This window comes from Triturus cristatus, chromosome 4_1, assembly GCF_964204655.1.
Source record: "Triturus cristatus chromosome 4_1, aTriCri1.1, whole genome shotgun sequence".
Taxonomy (NCBI): domain Eukaryota; kingdom Metazoa; phylum Chordata; class Amphibia; order Caudata; family Salamandridae; genus Triturus; species Triturus cristatus.
In genome coordinates, this window is record NC_140585.1 from 610,406,907 (window position 1) to 610,424,106 (window position 17,200).

A 17,200-nucleotide genomic window follows, 5' to 3' on the forward strand; every position below is an offset into this window, starting at 1 on the left:
GAGCCAGGTTACTTAAGCTGCATGGAAAACAAAGGCTGAGATATTTTAGACTATTTCTATTTGTAGCTGTCCGTATTACTTAGCTGCAGCAAAAATCATGATTTTTGATTACCGAAACCTAATTGTTTTGTTTTGTAAATGTCATTTGAGATGTGCAATAGAGCAGCAGAAATATATATGTACTTCTTAAAGAAATTGGTTAAGGTAACTGCAGTTGCATTATAAAAGTATCCCAGGAGTGGAACAGTTATTCATGCTCATTTTCACACTCCTGGCCAATTTATTACGGAAGTGATCACAGATGTTTCTGCAATACCCTATTTGCACAGGTGCATTGTCACGTGAAAATAAGGACCCATATAAATGAGGAATTACAGGCACAAATGTCCAAGGAGGAACCAGCACGCATTGAATGAGGCCATGTGGGTGCCCTTTTTTATAAGGAGGGAGAGAGGATCCCAGTAACATTTTATAGAACTCTTGAGCTACTGACTACACGCCACCTCTGTAGGAGCATCCCTGCCAGTCTGCCAAAACTAGGCCAGTTTGCCACTGCAGACACACTGAAAGTGTGGTAGGGGACAGGTGCACTGTCAGTGTTCATGAAGGCACGCCATGAATGTAGGCCCTAAGAAGCTTCCAAAAGCTTTTGGGTGGGTAGGAGCAGTGTTTGACTTCATACACCCCCATGGGACCTCTGCAATGGTAAGGTGGTCTTTGCATAGGAACAAAATGTATAAGGGAAACCAACGCTCTATTATCTATGCGACATGTACTATTTATTTATTTCTATTTGGGAGATTTCTAACGCGGGAATATGACCAAAAGGTATCTCAGCACTGTACACTGTAAGATAAGATACAGATGTGTTAGTCATTAAAGAGATAGGTTATAATTATTACAGCTATGATGCAAAGCAGAAAGAAACTGTTGCTGCATAAACAGGTCCTTCATTGCATTAAGTATCTTCCCAAGAGTAGGATTTTCACGCTTTTCTTGAAGAGCGGAGAGGAGGGGCTAGTGCGTCTCTCGGGCGGTCGAGAGGTCCATCTCCTGAGAGCGCTGCCTGTGAAGGACCGAGATTGGGTCCTGTCGTGTCGTAGTACTATTCCAATAACTACAGACACCGTGTTCTATCACGTCAATCCTTTATTATCAACCTTTCACTTCCCCGTCCCTACTCTAACTGCCGTCCTCCCACACGCTCCTCCTTTTCCTCCCTCACCCGGATACCCCGCCCCTTCAACCACTAGACTGCCCCTTCAACCACTAGACTGCCCCACACACACACGACTGTACATCTCCCCCTTTGTTAACAAAAGAAAGAACACAAGTTTATATTTCTTCAATTAGCCGCTTGGGTTGTCGAATTTCGTGCCGTGGTCTGAGGGACCGGCCTTCTGCCACCGCTCCAAGGTTGCCTCCATCTTCCTGTTCCTGACTAGCGGCACGCTCAGCTTGTTTCTCAGTTCGTTCAGTTCTCGGCGTTGTTAGCCGCAGCTCAAGGGCGTCCTGCAGGGCAGGACTGCATTTTTGAAAATGCGACCCGTTTCGCGTGATGCGTCTGCTGTCCGATTCCGCAGTCAACATGGTGCCCTTTTGTCGAGTGACTGTCAAAGGTTCTGCTCTGAACCGACTGTCTTCCTGCTCTGCTCCTGCTTGACCACTACACGGTCCCCTTCATGAAAAGAGAGAGACCGGGCTCGTCTCCTGCGGTCCGCATACTCCTTCATGTTCTCTTTTCTGGTTCTATCTGCCACCATCACTTCTTGATGCGTGCGGCCTGGGGATACCGGTCGGAGTGCTCCCTCCCATGTAGGTATCCGTGTTCGAACAGGGCGTCCCAGCATAAGTGTTGCCGGACACTTGCCCGTGGTGGCATGAGGCGTTGTTCGGTATGATCGGAGCACATCGTTGAGGGCTGTTTGTGGATCTCTTTTGTCAAGCGTGGCCTGCTGGAATGTCTTTTTGAGGGTGGCCATGAACCTTTCGGCAGCGCCATTGGCCTGTGGCCATAGCGGTGTTATCCGCCGGTGTCGCACGTCCATTAGCTTCATGAAGTCACTGAACTCCCGCCCGGTGAAGGGAGGACCGTTGTCAGTTTTCAGTTCCTTGGGTACACCCCAGGCTGCGAAGACTTCATCTAGCACAGCGATGGTAGTAGCTGCACCGGTCGATGGCACAAACTGAGCAATGGGGAATCGGGAATATTCATCGATGATTACCAGAACGTATTTGCCCGACTGCATCGGGCCGTAGAAATCCATGGCTAACTCATGCCACACTCCAGGGGGCAATGGCGTCATTTGCAAGGGGGCCGGGGGGTCACCATGCCCCACTACCTGACACTGGGGGCAGTCCTGCAGGGTGTGTTCCATCATCGTGTCTAGGAACGGGAACCAGACGCGCTCACGGAGGGCCCTCTTGGTCGCAACTACCCCTCGGTGGCTTTCGTGAGCCAGGTTGATTACTCCTTGACGCAATTGTCGGGGAATTACAATCCTGTGGTCTCTTAATAGCAGACCCTCAGCGGTGACGGACAGCTCCTCGCTCACATTCCTGAATGCCTGCAGTTCCTGGCGCATTTTCGGGTCACTCTCTTCATGGGGCTCTTCATGCCACCATCGGTGTGTCTGCACCCTGCGGATCACTCTTTGCAGCATCTCATCCTGCGAGGTGGCTTGTTGGATGACCTCTAGGGGAACCGCCAGTGGCCGCGCCTGGTCCACCACAAAGTGAATGTACTCATCAGCGACAGACGGTGTGGAGAGTTGGGATGCCTCGGGGTGCCGCGACATATAGTCTGCGGGGTTGGCTGATTTCCCCGGCTTGTGGACAATGGTGAATGTGTATTCCTGCAGTCGCAGCCCCAAGCGTTCAATGCGGGGCGGCATTTTCGGGCGTGGATTCCCAAAGATAGTGACGAGCGCTTGGTGATCCGTCACCATGGTGAAATGCTTTCCATAAATAAACACGTGGAAGTGCTCACAGGCCCACACTACTGCCAGGCTCTCCTTTTCAGGTTGGGAGTAGGCTTTTTCCGTGTCGGAGAGGCTTCGGCTGGCATGTGCTATTATGTGACGCTGGTCCGAGTCATTGTCATATTGGGCCAGGATGGCACCTAGGCCGACTGGGCTTGCGTCTACTGTAATTTCGGTCTTGCGGTCCGGGCTAAAGTATGCCAGGCTTTCAGCTGCTCCCACGGCTTGTTTAATTTCCTGGAAAGCTCGCTCACACTCGGAAGTCCACTCAAATGTCAGTCCTTGCTTTGTCAGTGCTCGGAGTGGGCGGCTGATCGTGGCATAGTCCCTAATGTATCTCGAGCAGTAACTCGCCATACCCAGGAATAACCGCACATCGCTGACATCTCGTGGGCTCTTAGTGTCGTTTAGCGTGCTCACTTTATCGGGGTCAGGCTTCATCCCGGCCCCCGAGAAGATGTGCCCGAAGAACTTCAGCTTCGACTGGTGGAATTCGCATTTCTCTTTATTGAGTGTCAAATTTGCTTCCAGAAGCGCGTGGCAGACTCGGTCCAAGGCCGTGTCGTGCTCCTGGACGTTCGCCCCATACACCAGAATGTCATCACTGTAATTCAGTGTGTTAGGGATGTGATGGATAGTTTGGCGAATGGCTTCTTGAAATATCTCAGCGGCTGATGAGATGCCAAAATTCAACCTCTTATACCTGAATAGCCCCAGGTGTGTCGCAAAAGTTGTGATATATCGAGAGTTCTCATGGAGTTCCAGCTGGTGGTACCCTTTGTTAAGGTCTAGCTTGGAGAACACTCGCGCACCGTTGAGTGCCGCTATAATGTCGCTCAGGTGGGGTCCTGGATGACGCTCTCTCTCAATAGCGGTGTTGGGCATCCGCATGTCCACACACAACCGGACCTTTCCGAGAGTTCCTTTCTTTGGGACGATTACCACTGGCGACACCCACGGGGTGGGACCCTCTGTGCCTTCGATGATATCGGCCGTCAGCAACTCGTGCAGTTCGTCTTCCACAGCCTGTTGGAGGTGGAATGGCACTTTCCGAGGGTGCTGGGCAACCGGCTGGACCTGTTCATTGATGTGGAGGCGGATCCGGCCTCTGATCATCTTGCCAAGTCCCATGAATAACTTCGGGAATTTGTGAATGATGTCGCTGTTATTGCTGACACGGTATAGGATTTCCACCAGCCGAGTCGTTCGGCCGTTGGCAGACTAAGGAGACAGCCCGCCTCTGGTCCCTCTATGACATGAATCACGGCGGGGACAGACGTTGTCTGATGTCTCAGCGTCGTTGAAAACTTCCCAAGGCAGGGAAGTGGTTTCCTGGACATCCAGGTGTAGACACGGACGTATGCCGGGCTCAGTTGAGGGCGAGGGTTCATTTTGTTATATTCCGTCACTGGGATGTAGTTTAGCGACGCCCCACTGTCCATTACAAATTTTGTATTGTGTTCACCGACACTGATGTCTAGCCGGGGGAATTTCTTTAGCTGATCAGGATCAGCAATCATGTTCGCATACTCCACCGAGTATTCACGTTCGTCTGAAGTCGATCTCGAATCTCGAGAGGGTGATCTCCTCGACCATCGCGATGTTCGCGACTCCCTGCTGGAATGCGATGACCTGGATGACGACTTTGGGCGATCACGCACCGCTCGCGCGTGATGCCGGCGCGTGTCGCTCCGCGCCATTGCAGGCAAATTCTTTTCTTTTTTGCGTCGATACTCTCCGCACATGGCTTCAAAGTGGGTGCTCCGACCGCACTTGCGGCACTGCTGTCCCATGGCTGGGCATGCACCGGAGTGTGGGAAGTCATCTGTTGCATCTCCGTGCTGCCGCCTTCTTCACGTGATCATGTCGTCTGCTCTTCCTCTCTGAGTCGGGTCGACGGTGCCCAGAGTTGCGCCGGCGCGATGGTGGTCGAACGTACCGCCCTCGCTCCCTGGACCCTCGACGAGAGCGGCCGGTTCGCACCTGACATATCTGCTCTTGGCGTTCCATGCGCCCAGCTTCCATGGCCTTGGCCTGCTCCTCAGTCTGGTCATGCACTCTCGTCATCTCTTCGATTTCGTCTAAGGTGTGACTTTTTTTTAACAATTTTCTCCGGAGCGTCTCCGACTGACAGCCGTCAATGACGCGCAGCCTTATGGCGTCATCCGTTGAGAATGCTTCAAAATTGCAGTGGCGTGCCAACCTTCTTAGTCGAGTAATGTATGTGCCCATCGCTTCATCTTTTTCTTGGTGCGCCCGCTGGAACACATACCGCTCGTAGTCTACGTTCTTTTTGTGTACAAATTTTTTGTCCAACGCTTCCCGTACCTTGGCATACGTCCCTGCATCCGCAGCTGGGATTTCCTTGATCATTTTGCTGATGTCCTTCCCCACGAGGTTTCGAAGCGCAATCAGTTGATCTTCATCCCCGAGTACTTTGGAGCCTTTGATGTAGTCTTCAAAATCTTCGATCCACTCTTCCCAGCGGGGGCCCATGCTGCCTCTGACCACAAGTGCCAACGGCTCTGGAGGGCGCAGGTGCGACAGTCCCATGACGATGGGTTTCGCCTCTTGGCGTGCGGGTGATCCCTGATTTGACATTGCGCCTCACGTGGATTTGTCTCCGCTTACTTGCCTTTGCTTAGGCTTGTTGCAAAGTTGTCCTTCTTTTGCTCGTGCTTGTTTGTTTCTGTGCACGTGGACTTGTCTCCGCTCCCTTGTCTTTGCTTGGGCTTGTTTGATGTGTTTGCCGCCTTTGCCCACGCTCATTCACCTCTTTTACTTGTCTTTGCTCGGGTTTGTTGTAAGGTTTTCCTGCTTTTGCTTGTGCTTGTTTATTTCTGTGCTTGTTTTGTGCTTGCCTTTGCTCGTGCTTGTTCAATCCCCTTTAATGGCTCATGGGCGCCTGACTTCAAGATGGCCGCCTATCCGATTTAATGGGGGTGTCCTCATAGAACTGCCTGGTTTCAAGATGGCCGCCGGGCCGGCTCAACACACCGGGCTTCACACGTGTCTCAGCCTCTGTTCACTCGCTGCTCATCATGCTCTGGGAGCCTCACTCACCAGCTCCGCGAGGCCTCAGTCGGTGTCAGGCAGGTGAGCTGCGCTGCCGCTTCCACCGGATCCGCTCGTCTTCCGCTTCTTGCCGGGGGGACTCTCACGCGGCAGGTCACTCGCTCGGAAGGGACCAAACAGGGGGGGCCAGGGTCTCACTTTCACTCCGCACTCTCCGGACAGACGCTGAACACGGTTGCACGCGTAGCGCTGCTCCCGACGTCTTCTTCTGCTCTTCGCGCTCGGGCAGATGCGGTCGCACGTTGGGGTTCAGGAGAGCACACCGCTCATCCCACCCTCGTCGCCAGCTGTCGTGTCGTAGTACTATTCCTATAACGACAGACACCGTGTTCTATCACGTCAATCCTTTATTATCAACCTTTCACTTCCCCGTCCCTACTCTAACTGCCGTCCTCCCACACGCTCCTCCTTTTCCTCCCTCACCCGGATACCCCGCCCCTTCAACCACTAGACTGCCCCACACACACACGACTGAACAGGTCCTTCCTGTTCTGAAACTGGTGGTTCTGAGAGTAGAGTCTGAGCTTCCCAGTGAGCGGCCACCACTATACAAGGTGCCATGTATTTTGGGGCTTCCTCGGTGGTGCACTTTGTGAGTGATACAAGTTTTCTTTCTAATGCAACTTCTTCAACTTGAGTGTCATCCGAGAGGGAGTGATGTGACCACAGTGAATTGTTCCTGTTACTAGTCTGGTGTCCACTTTGAGTGTAGCTCTTAGTGGGCTAGATGAGATTGTGGTGTGTCTCTAAGCACTGCATTACCATATTCTATTCTGGAGATTACTAGTGCTTGTAGCACATTCTGGAAGTCAGGCAGAGGGAAGAAAGGCTTATTTTCCTAAGTAGAATTTTTCATTTATTTATTAGAATGAGTTGGCATAGTGCACCTTTGGTGGTGGAGTTAATGTGGGCGATCATTCCAAGAGATTTAGTACAGTCAATGATTTTGGGAGTGCAGCCCAGGGCGTTGAGGTGGTGGAGCCAGTTGCGTGGTGGAGGGTGGCTATGGGGTGAGAGATGAGAAGGAGATCAGTCTTAAGGGAGTTTAGCTTTAGAAGCTTGAATTGTTGTGAGAGTTTGATAGAGATGGATTGCGTCCTCTAATGAGTGGATATTGAGGTAGTTGTGTATCATCTGCATAAGAATGGTATGATATATTTTGCCTGGTGTAACATCAAGTTTAGGGGTTCCATGTATAGATTGAAATTAAGGGTTCCATGCATAGATTGAAAAGAGTCGGAGCTAGAATAGAGCCATGGGGAACACCTTATGAACATCAGTGGGATTAGAAACGAAGTACTTAAGTTTGATTTGTCGTTGGCGGTGGTTGAGATAAGATGAGAACCATTTAAGGACTGTACTGCTCGGACCCTTTGGTGATTTTTGGGTGTTTAGTAGAATGTTGTGATTGACAAAGTGTCAAAGGCCCAGGAGAGATCGAGCGAGCAGTATAATCATACAGGATTATAATTCTGTAAGTTAGGGCATGCACTGTAGACTGCATTAAGTTTTCTCTAAAGGAAGCATGTATTGATGCAAATTAGGGGCATGTATCTATCTCTATATGACTTCAACCCACATATCTCAGGAACTCGTTTCAGATACACAGATACACGAACGTTGCTCTCCGCCAAGATAAATAGAGTATGATATTACAGGATTTCTAAAAGTAGTTATTATTTATAGGGGGGGTGTCCGCATTTACTGTTGGAATAACTCTGTTGTCTCTTTGTGATGAGGGGAGAACAGGCATTTGGTTGCACGAGAAATATATTTCATCACGCTACTTCACACTGAAAAATCGCACTTGGCCATAACTTGATCTGCTCTGCCACCTAGTGGGCAATAACATGAATGACATTTCTTTCAATTTAGAAAGGGCATATTGGGATAAATGTTTAACTGAAGGCGAAATAGGGTGGCATTGGTGTACCACGACAAATAATTCTCAATGCTGCGTGAAGTACAGCCGTTTTTGAAGACAAATATTTTTTTCAGCCTTGTTAATGTAGCGCACTGTGGAACGTGGCGAAAGAGCCGATTGTAGTTATATTTACCCATTTACAATTACGGACATATTTTGTTTTTCGGTGGCTTTACAGATCTTCCGAAAGAGATGGTGTTCGGAAATGTTTACTTTTTCTCCTTGCATTCCACATTGCTACCTGGTTTGGCACTTTTATTCATTGAGTTCACTGGCCTTAAAATCAATTTTTTTATGAGAATGAGATAAGCATGTCGAAGTAAGGAGATGTAATATATGTATTTTAGCAAAATGCATATGTGCCCCTCATAAATCAATACATTGAAAGTGAATGATAATTATTGGTTATTATTAGATATTTTATTATCGACATTCTGATTGACCCAAATGGGGTACTGCCGAACATTGCTTTGTTTAATGGATGTTTCACAGAAACAAATGGCATGTGTCCAGGACTTTAAAATTGAGCAGTAGTAAATACAATAGCACTCGAGTGTAACCAAATGAACAGAACTTTCCATCATTTCTATTTATGTGATATAACGTTTTATTTACAGTATTTTTGCAACAAATTACATCGTTTTTCTTTTAGTGCTACTCTGTTTCTTATATCTTAGTGTATAGTGTTAAGGGCATATAGTGCTCTGTACATATAAACAATGAATAATCCGATTGGTGGGTGCTTTGGCTCTTACATACCAGTGCCCTTTCTGGTTTAATAATATTGCAAGTTTTAACTTTACTAAATACTATTTTCCCAATTTGTAAAATGTTCAGACCAGTCAGTGCTTAATTTGTAAAAGAATAAGTGCTGGTGCCCAAATCGTCTCTCAGAAGCTTGCCACCGGTTATTCTGTATGTCAGGTTACGATTACCAAGGTTGCTTAGACTTGACTCCACCCATTCCTGCACCCCTTTCCCTTTCTCTCACTCTTTCAGATTCTTTTTAATCTCCGATTTCTCCCTCTGAGACTACTTTCACAGCTTTCTCTTCCCTATTCTTTTCTCCTTTTCTGCCTTTCTCTGTCTTGATCTGGGGCATTGACTAATCATGAAAAATATGTTCTGGTGCCCAAAAATAAGTACTGGTGTGCCTCACCAGTGACCACCGGTTTAAATTAAGCACTGAGACCAGCACAGGAAAGTGCTGCCTAGTAAAGCTTTAGCCTTTTCCTTTAAATCTTAATCCCCTCTATAGACTAATCATATTAAGAACTACACTGGTCTCAACCTGAACTATGAAACAACTATGTTAAAATACAAAGCAAACATGAATGAATTGTAGCTTCAAGATAATGTTTAAAGACTGAAGTTCTTCACATGTCTTCATATGATAGTCCTGAAGATGGTCTCATGGACAAATGCATAGAGACCGAAACGTCAACACTCACACTCTCTTCTGGAAAATAATGTACAATGAGAACAAGTGTTTACAATAGTGACATTGAAGGGTTATACAATTGTATATACTTTCCTCTTGTTACATTTTTTGTATAACTGTGTAGTACCCTTGATAAATTTCAAAAGATAAAACCTTTTCCTATATATACCCATGTTTTGAATATTTATTGTTTTGTGATTGGCTCATTGGTTCTTATGTCCTCACAAGGAACAAAAATATTTCTTAGATAAAATACATTTGAATAATATCTCTCTGGCGAGTTTATCAATAATTCTTGCAGTTAAAAATGTATATCAAAAGCAATAGAACAGTTCTAAATAAATCCCTTTAATGTGCCTTTTACCCGTTCAGATGAAGATGAGGCATTTATTTTTCCAATTAGGGAAATGCCAGGTGGAGGTTATGTGCATGCGCAATGGAGTGGAGTGGAGGTGATCTTGTAACATTTCCAACAATTATTTTGAAAATGAGAGAGAATCCTGCATAGTGGTATACACCAATTGTAGATTTGTTAACATTTAGAACATTTTGTTGACATATTTGAATACTTTCTTTGGCATTGTATTGCAGAGTGATTTGTGGCCTGAATGCAGAATAACTGTGCAAAGGCCATGTTCTGAACCTCCGAGAGATGTGCGCACTCATGCACCCTCACCTATGCTAATGACAAAATATGATGAGGTGATTATCTTTTTGGTAGCATGATCCACCACTACCAGTATGCATTGGTTTTCTGATGCTGTGGGTGGTTCTAGTGGACCCACTATGTCCAAGCCTTTGGATGTACACCTATTTTGCCACGGTCCTGAACGGTGACACATGAGCTGACAAACCCCTTTACTTTGTGGGACATCTGGGGTCAATAGAAATGGCTGACAAGCCTTTCCCACATCTTGGTCTGGCGCCGATGCCCTGGTAGGAGGATGTCATGGGCCAATGTGCGTAGAAACTCTCTTTACAGCTGAGGCACTACCACTCTCCGAGTGGCCTCAGTATACAGCAGTCCCTCCTCCCAGTAGGTCCTTTGAGAGCCACTGACATCTCCCTTTTCCTGTGCATCAGCTTGCTGTCGCAGGCCTTCAAGAGGTGGACATACCTGTTGTCCAAGTCACAGCTGTTCCCTAGGTGGTCCCCCTGGGTCCAGGGGCTGAACCTGGTGAGGTTCAAGTCCCATGGGCTCAGTTTCCTGAGGAGAGGGGTCTCGAGTCTTTTGCTGTTCAGAAGCTGGTCCCACAGTCTTCTTGCCTTTCCTCTTGAAAGATTGGGCCATTCTTCCAGGCTCCAACACTTCTTGTTCACCCTGTGTTCGAGTTTGTGCTTTTGTCTTCACACACACTGTCTCAGAATTTGCTGCATGTGTTTTCAGCTCTACCTCAGCCCATTCTGAGCTCTTCAGGTCATTTCCAAGCAGACAGGCAGCTGCACATTTTGGAGAGACCACTACCTGTGTCACACTCGCCCCCCACCCCCAGTCTAATGTCACCATTACCATGGAATGGTCTGTAGTGACACTGTCGGCATCCGTCACGATTCAGGACAAAGTCGATACACGGTAAGGAACTACAGGCGTTCTTTGCCTATTAGAATGACGATACACAGACAGTATTCGTGATAAATCTTGAATACATGTTTTTTGTATTCGCAGTGGACTTATCAGGGTCCAGCCATCTTAAATACATTGACTTTCGGGGATGCAACATAAGATTGCATTGGATCTCTATTTACCGGAGTACATTCCATATACCACAGTAGAAACATAATGAGCCTTGTCTGGGCAATACAGGAAAAATGCCTGGGATAGGGTATCCATCAAAGGTTTTTTTTTTAGGGACATATAGTTCAAATACAGTTTATGTCAGTATAATAACAGTGATACTAGTGGTCCTAATATTCCTCTTTTTTAATGCAAAAGTGACACATATTGGAAACAGTGGTATAGAGATACTGAGTTCATGCTGATCTGCAGCACATCAATGATTACCATTTCGTGTTACCTTAATCAAGCTAAAATAACTTTTTTGTAGATGACTTTCTCAGGAAATGTACACAATGAGTCCATGTGCATGGTTGAATCACAATTTAATTTGGTGCCTCTTCTTTGGCCGTTGGGAAATCAGTGGCGTTATGCGTTGGATCAATCAACATGAGGCTGTGCTTGGATACACTTTAAGGTGCCTAATTTACTCTCATTCTTCTTTTTTTCTGTTTTCCCTTTTTTTTCATTCAAACATACCACATCACGTGTGGTGTATCTTCTATTTTCGTTATTCATCGTGATGATCTCTATGATCACCTCGTAAGGAGCCTCCCACATTGTGCGGGCACGCTTTTATAACATAATGTATGTACATATAACGGTACAAATGATTGTTGTACACAATTTTTCAGCCTTGAAAAAGTCCGGGAGGACGAAACACATGTTGGATGCTGCCTTTGTGTTCATTGTTGAAATAAAAGAAAGACCTTGTGTACCGTCATCTGTTCGAACTTCTATCGACGACTGTAGAGAAACTACTGCCTTCAGCCTAATCTCCAGGGCTCTCAATTGTGTCCTATTATAAACACCCACCTACAACCAGAAATTACACAAACACAAGAGGAGACTCTGGTCACAGCATGCACTATACAAGAGTGATATGCTCCATGAACAAAAGCTGGAAAAAGTGAGCACTCTTAGACAATGCAAGAAGTAAAACACATGAAATGTAAACGGGAATGATGTTGCTGAAATGGATTACCTCAGCACTTTATAAACTAATTTTTCATGAATAGCTTATTTTTTTTGCCTGCAAAGTTAAGTACATGCATATTTGGCCTTATATAAGGACCCATTTCAATGACAATTTGTAATTCCTGCTGGGTCTGAGACCCAGAGAAACACTTATTCTCCCCCCCCCCCCCACAATTGAAATCCCTGTTCATACAACATGGCTGGAAAATGCTCCTATCTAAGAAAGACTCAACAATTCATTATGCCCAGGTGAGCATCTCATTGAATGCTGGAATTTTTTTTTTAGCCCAGATATATAAAGTTAAAAGTAAAACCACAAGATTAGAAATAGTACAGAGGGTTCCTTTGAATAGAAACTAGGTCTGCTAGTGGGTATCTGACATGAAATCAGAACTTTTGGCAGTGACAGGATACTGTGAGTTAGTTTTTTCAGGGTTGGACCGGGACAGAAAATAGGCCTGGACACCCCAGGTCTCCATTACTTAATCCGATAGCTAAAAAAAAGTGGACCACATTTGCAAATAAGGGCAGAGTTGAACTTGTAAAGACAGGCTGTACTAGTGTTTTGCATACATGCTAACATTTTAGAAGAGGTAAGGGAGAGATTTAAAAAAATAATTGGGAGAATGAATTTCTCCTGTTGACTTCTATTGACCCAGAGGCAATTTCAGTTGGGAGACAGCCAAAATAAAGCTATTTTTTGCTTAAGAAATCATGTCTCCCGCATTTATTTTTTGTCTATTGTTATGTATAGTTTTGCAAGGTAAGGGAGACTGTAGGCATTTGTACTCGCTGCCGGAAATGTTTGTTTTAACAGCATGGAATTAACACCCAAAACCGGCACACCATATCATAGCACAGGTCCACAGACCAGCCACAAAACTGGCCCACACACTGACCTTTGAGATTAGCCCTTACTTTGACCATTGTCAGATTGCCCTACAGGCTCGCCCCACCCTGTCTTTAGTGTACTCTGCCTCGCAAAGCTGTCTAAATCGTCTTCACAGTTTCAACAAGCATTGGCATAGCCAATAGGTCTCGCCTTTGGGACCTTATAAGTGTTTAGCCATGCAACAGTTGCATAACTAAATACTTATAAGTTTCCAAAAGCGAGACCTATTGACTATGCAAAGCGGCCGCAAAAGTGAAAGTAATCGCGGTAAAGCGCGGCGCGCGCGCCCGCGCACATGCACTGTAGCTCTAGGCTGGCCTGGTAGCACTTTTTGGAGCCCTCTCAATAAGTCTCGCCAGACCAGCGCATGCGCTGGGTCAGGCGATACCTAAAAATGAACGTGTTTTCAAAGTCAGTGTATGTTTACTGATGAAACTTCGCCATCGTGTGGCACAGTTAAAAGTGACACAGAAACCTCAAGTACATGCAAAGTGTAAATAAATGTTCTTGATAAATCATTCTCAATAACAAAAACATGTTTCTGTTTTTTAGAGTGGAACTGGGAATCAAGGCGAGCGAGGAGGAGTACGAGCACATCCTGTATGTAACACCTTTTCCGCTTCATTAATGCTGCATATTTGTTATTTGATGCATAAAACCTTCTGCAGGAATAATGGGAAAGGATAATGAATAAGTCATTGTATTAGTTTGATGACAGATGCTTTATGTTTCGTAAAAATCAAAAGCTAATGTTCATTTTTTTACAGTGGCCTACTGTGTGTCCTCTTTATTTAAATGTGCTATTTGGAGGTCCATAACCACTGCAGTACAGGCATTACTCGATTATGTACCAATATCGAATGGTATGACTATGGTAAAATGTCAAAAAGTCTACACTACACGCTCTGCTGACCAGTACTGCCGGTATAGCAACAGTAAACTCTGATTGCCAGGTTCTCGGAAATCTAAACATGTTTAGAATACCGAGGGCGGACACTTTACAAGGAATAAGGTATGTTTTATGTAATTGGAATTTTCAGGGAATTAATCTTTTAATTATTATTTTTTATTTGATTTTATGTTTTGAAGATAAAGACAATTAATTTGTCAAGAGCAATAAACTAAGAACCCATTGAAACTGAATAAATGTCTGGACCAATATTCTGTATTAAGCATTTTACAACAACCATGCCTAGTTTTCTAATAATTAAGTTACTAGTTCAAACAAGAAAATTGATCACAGTACTGAATCTAATTACATTATGAAGCGACATCAACTTCTTGAGCTGTATAGTGGCTCCCCCTGCTGTGCAAACGCTGAATGAGCACTTTAGATTCTGTTGCTGCGCTGTTTTTTGGGACAATATAGAAAGAGTCGGTAGAGTTCAATGCTCGCCTTCATTTAAATCTGTTACAGTGTACAAACACATCTTGATTTAAAAAGGATCAGCCGTAGTTGTATGATTATTGGTGACTATGCTTCTTGAAGCAGACTTTCTGCTGATTTGTAGGTGAATAAATAATAGCAGTGTAGCAAAATCGCAGTTACAGTTACATGTGCTGATCAGGGAATAGATTGGTTTGTTGCAATAATGGTTTCACTGACAGACTTAGCAGTTTCCAGGATACGTTCATGTTTACATCTCCAGCCAGCTTGGTCAGGACAGAGAAATGGCCGTTTCCTGCAGGAATTGAGGCAACTATATATAACATGCACTGGCCATGCCAAGAGGCCTGGCTTTAAAGGAATGTTGAATGGCAATGTGAAGCATAACCAGTAAATAGCATGAGAATGAACATGTATTTGAGTGGATGCAAAGCACAGTAGAATAATAGTGTTGTAGGTTAAAAGGTCAGGTAACAATTGCACTGTCAAGCCAGACCTAAAAATCAATATAGATTAATGAGTGCCCACCTAGCAAATGAGCTCCTGCCAGAGAAAGCCAACATAAATTATCTAGCTATCTAAGGCCCTTCATTTAGCAAAACCAATGCCATTTGTCAGGTCACAGCTGCTGGAGGGCAAGCACTTTTTTGTGGAAGCACACAACTTCTGGCCAATCAAAACATGTAATCTTGATCCCCCAACATGTGGGTGGAGCCAAATCTGTTTCCAGTGATGCTCACATAATTGTCTCGCAACAGCTGCACTGTGAAGCCAGACCATAAAAAGGAATTGGTGAAGCAAAGCCGTCACTTTGAGTGACTGCACAACGCATGTGCACACTTTTCAAACCTACCTACAAATAGTTATTTTCTCTTCACTGATAAACCTTTTTTCAGCAGTACTTTTTTGTTTTTGTATTTTTTTTTATATTAACTTTAAATAAAAACGATTAATTTTGCCTGTACCTTGGGTGTCCATTTACATTCATTATTTGTCTCATTTTAAAGTTATGCAGGCTTTAGGTGACATTGTAACACTGTAGCTGTCTGAGATACGAGTGCTGGGTCAATGGGGATTTATACATTTCTAGCAAATAATAGGAAAATGCCTGTCACAACTGAAAGACTTTTATGTAACACATCACAATTGAAACAGCCACATCGCTTAATGGATTTTTAAATGTAAAACATTTAATGCAAGAATATGGCAGCCATGTGTTCTTTATTTTTTGTGGCACATTCTTGCAATAAAAAATATACCTGAAATTAACCATCCCACCTGCTTGCCAATGCCAGACCTACTGGTTGTTCAAGGCTTATTTTTCAAATGGCACTGTTCACAGGAGGTACTGGAAAACAAAATAGGATAATAAACGCTGTGTCTCTTACTGCAATGTAACTGTCGTTTAGTTTGTAAGAGAAGATGTGTAACTAATTGACATATTTTGGCCTCCATAGTATTCGTATTGGAAATCATCTCATCTGGGGTGGCAGAAGCCATCCTCACTGTGACATTCAAGCTGGTATGTCCTCATCCTGTCTCTGCCTCCACTATCCACATGCAGACGCACAGCTGAGCCAGAATACAGTTTTTCCTCCGCTCTCTCTTTTGTACACTTCCTTACTCCAGAGTTATTTGGTTTAATTTGCCTACAGTAATAATATGTTGTCATGCACACTTCTTTGTCTCCTCAACAAGATTTGTTTGCTTCGGAGTTCCATAACCTTATAAAGGAGCTCTGCCTCAGGCCGTGTTCCTCTGTATGATCATAGCCCTCCTCGGTGACTCGCGATATCCTTGTAATGTACGGCAGGGGGTTCTGTATCCCATATATAATACTGTTACAAACACAATGTTTATATCACAATGTTGTTGTTTTTTTTCAATAAGTCCCAAGTTGTGACAGCAACACTCCTTTATTGTATTGTTATTGGTGAGATGTGTTGTCCAGGAACACATTCCGCCATTAAGTACAGTTTCGAAGATGCTGCTTCTGCTCTCAGAAGCTCAGCCAGTGGTCTGAGGCACAGTAGCCTTGGTGCCTTATGCAGGCAGCTGCCTTTTTTTTAAGATCCCAGACACAATCTTTTAAAACAATGCAGTGCTTTTTCAATGTCAAGATAACTGACGACTCCCTCAGGCGAAACGTGTTGATTGTTTCTTTAACATTGTGCAGGCTATCCCGCGTGCAATTGTGTCTTACACGGTAGAGCACTCCTGCTTCACTCATAATATCCATCTCCATAAGTCTTCAGTATATGACTATGAACTTGTTTCTAATTGTATTATTAGAGTGCATGTATGGCATCATTAGTCACTTGTAAAAAGAAAAGGATATAGTTGCTGAACTGTAACAGCACAGAATCCTCTTCTTTCAACCTCCGGTGAAAGTCCATATGTGTTTTCACATTTTATCTTATTGTTCAGATGGAAATGCTCTGTCCTTGAAAGTAATTTGTGGCTGTAGCACGGCAAACGTGACAAGTGTTCACTCAACTCACGCAATGAGCATGGTAACTTCTGATGATTATAATGTCAAACTCAAGGTACATTTTATTTTCCTGGATAGATGTTCACCTTATCTTGGAATGCTGGGATTGTTTTTGAATTATTCTGGATATGCACAGAAGGAATAGCTCTCTGCTGTAGGCTTGTCCCATTCCGAGTGTATTGCGCGTCGCAGTAGCATACCATTTTATTTTAGGCGCAAACTGATCAGAGCTCTACGCTCAGTTTCCATAGTCTACT

General features: G+C 44.8%; 1 protein-coding gene across 2 annotated transcripts in view; it reads left to right on the forward strand.

The window, feature by feature from the left end:
• Positions 1-17,200, forward strand: part of PPFIA2 (PPFI scaffold protein A2) — a 1,995,062-nt gene that overhangs the window by 482,790 nt on the left and 1,495,072 nt on the right. For both annotated transcript variants that reach the window (XM_085652973.1, XM_085652974.1), the window contains exon 3: positions 13,618-13,665. In XM_085652973.1, the coding sequence (XP_085509099.1) occupies positions 13,618-13,665 (48 nt within the window). The remainder of the gene's footprint in view (positions 1-13,617; positions 13,666-17,200) is intronic.